The sequence below is a fragment of the Populus euphratica genome, unplaced genomic scaffold (assembly GCF_000495115.2).
Source record: "Populus euphratica unplaced genomic scaffold, PopEup_1.0 scaffold309.1, whole genome shotgun sequence".
NCBI lineage: Eukaryota > Viridiplantae > Streptophyta > Magnoliopsida > Malpighiales > Salicaceae > Populus > Populus euphratica.
In genome coordinates, this window is record NW_011500043.1 from 271435 (window position 1) to 277242 (window position 5808).

General features: G+C 30.3%; 1 protein-coding gene across 1 annotated transcript; it reads right to left on the reverse strand.

Annotated features, from left to right (window-relative positions):
- Positions 1-231: 231 nt before the first annotated feature.
- On the reverse strand, positions 232-3375 carry LOC105107317 (quinone oxidoreductase-like protein 2 homolog). Its single transcript, XM_011001202.1, has 6 exons — positions 2979-3375; positions 2774-2882; positions 2554-2645; positions 2142-2400; positions 1272-1415; positions 232-520 (listed from the first exon to the last, which is right to left on the reverse strand). Exons 1-6 carry the CDS (start codon positions 3335-3337, stop codon positions 425-427), a joined length of 1059 nt encoding a protein of 352 aa, XP_010999504.1. The 5' UTR covers positions 3338-3375; the 3' UTR covers positions 232-424.
- Positions 3376-5808: the final 2433 nt, after the last annotated feature.

Genomic DNA, 5808 nt, shown 5'->3' on the forward strand with positions numbered 1-5808 from the left:
TTAAATTTTAATATTTTTTAAATATTTTCTAGTGATTATATGCTAGTACTATAAATAAAAAATATTATATAAATCATTTTAAAATATTTTCAAATAAAAAATACTTTTAAAAAATTATCTCACATCACATTATCAAACACACAATACTGGACATAGTGAATATGCAGGAACAAAGCTTATGCAATTTCACCAATATTCATCTGCAATTTTTATTTTATTTTTCTTTCGGTATAATAGTTCTCTTATTTGGCATTTGTCAACAACTACTACAAGATAATTACCTTATTGACAACAAGTAACATCCTCGTGGTTGCTAGCAATTGTATCAAACAGAAATGAGAAAATTGCTTGAAGGGTAACTTAAAAGGAGAGTATGCAAAAAAGAATATATCCTGCATTCCATCCCATCTGAGTCCTGATTGACTTAAAGCTTAGATTTTACACTTCTTTCATCATCAATAGCAATCATCACCTTCCCAATTGCCTTCCTATCTTTAATAGCAGCAAACGCGAGACTGGCCTGTCAAAGGCACAACACCAACATTGTCACTGAATTATGAAGACAAGAAACCAAAACGTCTGTCCATATAATGCACATACCAAGTCTACCAATAAACTTGCCGAATTTTCAATGCAAGGTGGAATGATAAGCTTGAACTCCTTGTTTTTATCATTTATGATTTACCCAAATAAAAGGAAAAAAGAACTTATTGCAGTGAAATAGTTGTGCTTGGTGCTTCAGAGGTTGATTAATTTCTTTTCATCAGATCCCAAACAGGAAAAGAAGTCAAACAAGTTGTGAATTGAACCTGACAATGCATGAATCTAACACCTGCTAGACTACCAACTCACTGTTGGGTTAGACAGATGTCATCAAATGATCTGTCCATCCATGCTTGGATTGGTAGATGACTTCTTGTTGGTAGATTCATATGCTGGACCAAATGAAGATATTATCACAAACCGAGTCCTTCATTCAGGAAATGCTGTTACATGACCATGAGTGACCTATGTACAGCAGTAGAAATTTGGAATGTAAATCTATTAGAGTTTTGGCATTGATTACATAGGACATGATCATGCGTATAGGATTTGCTTGGTTCTTGGAAAGCTGCTTAACCATAAGGAACTTTGGTATGCCTTTACCAGCTCAATTTGTAGGAGAATTGAGCTCAGAATGTTTAATTTAGTTCAGTGAATCATAATGGTAAACCATCTTCAAGCTAAAATTTTGCTCAGTTAATTAGAGAGAGAGAGAGGGAGTTCTGGACCTCTGATAAACTGTAAGTGTGAGAAATGTGGATGGTAATCCAGCCCTTTGCCACCCAGGAAAGCAGCTCCCGGATTGAATCTTCAAGCACAACAGGTCGATGTATTTTATAGCTGCCCCAATAAAGTCCATGCACAGTCCAGTTCTGGGAAAAAAAAAGAAAAAAGAAAAAAGAAAAAAAGAAGAGGACATTTAAAAACTTGATAATATCATCATGAATAATTTGTATTGTGCAATCATATAAACAATGGTAGAATAAAGACCTGCTGAAAGGAAAATAGCCCAATTCGGAGTGCTTCAGTAGTAAAACTGCTAATTTTATTAAAATTGGTATTCAGCGTAGTTCTGCACTGACTAATGTCGTCCAAGCTTCTCAAATACTTCTATATATTTTTGAAACAGTTGAGGATTTAAAGCAGGTGCTACTTGAATACATGCAACACCATTCCCTCTGTCCTCATACATCACCAATACTCCTTGAAACTAGACCCGAGTTTTTTCTAGATAATATCTAGAATGACATTCTTCATGTTCAAAGAGATTCTAGAGTAAGAGAATGTAGCATACTCAGAAGAAAAGAAAAAGAAAAAGAGGAATATGTAGTCAATCTTGTGACTCGTGGCCATGTCTCGACCCACTCGAAGTGCAAAACCATGACACATTGTAAATAAACACAAGTTGGATAGTTCTTCTGAACTGTTTGGTCATGAACCAACTCTCCTTTACTGTTATCTAATCTTGTTCCTTTCTTTCAATATTAATTTTGAATCTCACATAGCATCTTTATAGGTGATTTGGTTTACCATAAGGAGCGAAAAATTGCAAGAATTGATATTAGGAAATCCAAGTATTAGGAAAATGAAACAAGTACCTTGACAAGAGCAATATTTGCAGGGATGACAGGTACATCCCCACTAGCAAAACCAATAACCAAGATCTGAGCACCCCAATTCAACAACTTCATGCTCTCTTTAGTAAGTTTGCCTCCAACAGGATCATACAAAACATCTACCCCTTTGAGCTTCCTTGCTTTAAGGAAGTCCTTGACACTTGCAATGACACTCTCTTTGCTCGAGTCCACTACATGGTCCACTCCCAATGACTTCAAAAACTGCACCTTTTCATCTCCCCTGCCATAGTCAAAACCAGGGATACAACCCCAAAATGGTTCTACTTCTTAAAATTAAAATAAAATACTTAAAACTAAAGGCATCACCAAAACAACAACAACCAAAAGGAAGTCATAAATGATATCTGAAGGAGGACAAAAGCAATGTAAGTACCTTGCAACAGCAATAACAACAGCCCCGCAAACCTTGCCGATTTGAACAGCAGAAAGACCAACCCCTCCAGCTGCACCAAGAACCAACAACACCTACAAAAAATCCCATACATCGCCTTAGAAAACATTTCCAGATTGAGTACGTTAGCAATCATCATTATAAACTCAAAACACATAGGCATGGATGGAAATGAACAAAAAACAAATTGTGGAGTACCCACCTGACCAGAAGTCAATTGAGCTCTATGAACAAGTGCAACATGCGAGGTGCCAAAAGCCACAGGTAATGCACCAGCAGCAACCAAATCACACCCATCTGGCACTTTAAACCTTTACAAGTATCAAAATCAAACAAAACACATCTCCATTAACAACTATCAAACACAAAAATCAAAGAAATGAATGTTCAATCACTTTATAACTCACAATTCAGCCTGGTCAGCAACAATGAATTCAGCAAAGGAACCAAGCGCAGCAAAGGAACAAACACGGTCACCGACCTTTAAAAGTGAGACACCAGAACCCACAGCATCAACGATGCCAGAATAATCAGAGCCAGGAATGAAAGGAAGAGGAGGTTTCTCTTGATACTTGCCTAAAATTTGCAGGTAATTTGCATAGTTCAAGCTTGTAGCTTTAACTCTAACTCTAACTGATGTGGGTGATTTAAGTTGTGGGATAGGATGGGTTTTGCTTAGAATTATTGGGGAATCATTATCTGCCTCTGATATTGATGATTTCAATGCTGTTGGATCACCAAGTTTCTTGCACACCAAAGCCTCCATTTTTATTTTTATTTTGCTCTTTCAATCTTTCATCTTCGTTCTAGCTTTTCCACTCCTACTTAACTATAAGGTAAGTTTGAGTAAACGACCTGTCGTCGGTCAAAGGTACCATTTTATGTCTTTTTGTGATTTTTTATTTGCTCACCTACAAGTCTTTTTCCCTCGTGTAAACTTATAGTAAACGAAATATGAAAAAATATATATGTTATTTTAAATTAAGCAAAAATAAAAATAATCAAAGAAACACATAATATTTTTTCTAAAATTTCCTGAGTTAGAAATAATTTATCCTCAAGTTCAAATTATTATTGTCTTGTTTTTGTGAATATCTAATAAAAATTCTTCAACCTTTTTTTTTTGGGGAGTTTCAAGTGTATTATTATTTTAGAAATTAATTTCAGCACTTTCATGTAAATATTTTCATAAAAAAACAATTAATAAATTATTTATAATTTATAAAATAATGAATTACAAATATTAAACTTGTTTTGTTAACATACCATATAATCTTCAACACAAATCGATTTTGTGGTGATAATAAACTTGCAATTAAAATGATTAATATAGTTTATATAAAGTCATGAATTTTTTTCTATAATTTTCATTTTTTCAATTGTCCTGTAAGTGAAATTTAGAGTTAATTTTATATTATACTTAAATGTATATACATGATTATGATTAGCTACAATACCATATTTGAGTTCTTATCATATTATTAAATATTTTACTAAAAGATTTAGTAGAGTTTTCATCTACTTAATAGTATCAAGTTATCAATATAAACCTATACACTTTCAAAATTCACAATCCCTAATCTAACCTTTTTGGAATAACCTTTTTGGAATTACAATTTATTTTCCCAGCATCATCGCAATAAGATCTTTTTTACATTTCATATAAATATAGATATTTAACTTGATATAATATAAATAAACAATTAAATAAAAAAATTGCATTAAACTTTAAAGATCATGCTATACTTTTTAAATAAACCTTAACTAGCTATTACTTACAAATTTTGAATAATATCACTTAATGAGCATAAATCTATAAATCTATTTATTTACAATTCAGAATCATAAATTGTATAATAATTATTATTTTGTTTAAAATCTAAAATAAAATATCCATACACTATATATTTTTTCAAATTGATACAAATAATTTAACACTTATAATACATTACATTTAATAAATAAAATATAAATATAAATGTTAATATTATTTTCTAGAACTTCTTCTTATTTAAAGCTCTTTACATAATTTTTTTTGTTTTAAAATTCAAGCATTAACTAGGCTCTTATCAATCTTATACTTAACTCAAATTCATCCATCTCATCAATTTAATTACTGATTTATCTTTTCAAATCTTGTCCTTTAATGACTTTTTTTAAAATTCACAAAATATTAATATGTCAACAACATGTACAGTACTATAATTTTTTACAAATATCTTATTAAAATATCTAGTAAACATATACTCAAGTGTCATTAATTCTATATATAATAATTAGTTAATTTAATATTCCGGCCATCAATCAGATTGATATCACTAATCCTTTATAAATAACTAGTTAAATAAAATATCCTGATCATCAATATTGTTGATGCCACTAAGTTCAAATATATAAATTAGTCAAATTAAATATACTAATCATCAATCTCATTAATGTTATTAACTTCAAACATATCAGATGGTCAAATTAAATATCTTGATCATGAATATTGTTGATATCACTAACTCCAACTCCAACATGTCAACTAGTCAAATTAAATTCACACGATAAAATTATTTCTTCTACCTGTAAGTAACATTCACATAGTGATAATCTTTCTTGTTTAATGGTAACATTTACTCAATAATAAATTTCATGCTCGCTAGCAATATTCACAGACAAGATTTATCATGGATGCAACCATGTTTACATAACGATATTTTTCATGTATATAGACAAAATTCACATGATACACAATAGTACAAAATATATATAACATTTATTATATTCTAGCATTACAAGAATTTAAATAATTAAAAAAGTAGAAATCTCCAAACATCTCAAATTATTAATAATATTCATACATAACCGATCATTAATTTATATTATAATTATTAGAATAATTTCATGCCATCAATTTAAGTCCTTTTTTAGGACTTTTACACTTTCATATCTCAATTTCATGTTTAATACATCACAAATCAACAACTAATATTTATCTTATTTATTTATTTAATACTTTATGAAAGGAATTTCTATTATTTTCATAATTTCAATCAAATACTTAAATACAAGTATATATTTATATTGTCCCTTGTCTTTATCATTTCCTTTTTCAAAACAAGAATAGAATGTAAAGTTGACAAAAATTTAGTCATTCACCTTAGCCAACACTACTTAATTTAATGAGTTCAAGGTAATTTTTCTAGAATTATCCTCTTCCTTCTTCAAACTCAAAGCCTTTTCTCTCTACTA

Bases quoted from the DNA above. Each gene is read 5' to 3' on its own strand.
- LOC105107317 (XM_011001202.1), bottom strand. From the start codon at position 3,337: ATGGAGGCTTTGGTGTGCAAGAAACTTGGTGATCCAACAGCATTGAAA. The intron at 2,883-2,978 runs GTGAGTTATAAA...ATACTTGTAAAG, and splicing joins GTTGCTGACCAGGCTGAATT to GTTTAAAGTGCCAGATGGGT. The intron at 2,646-2,773 runs GTGGGTACTCCA...GATTTTTTGTAG, and splicing joins CTCAATTGACTTCTGGTCAG to GTGTTGTTGGTTCTTGGTGC.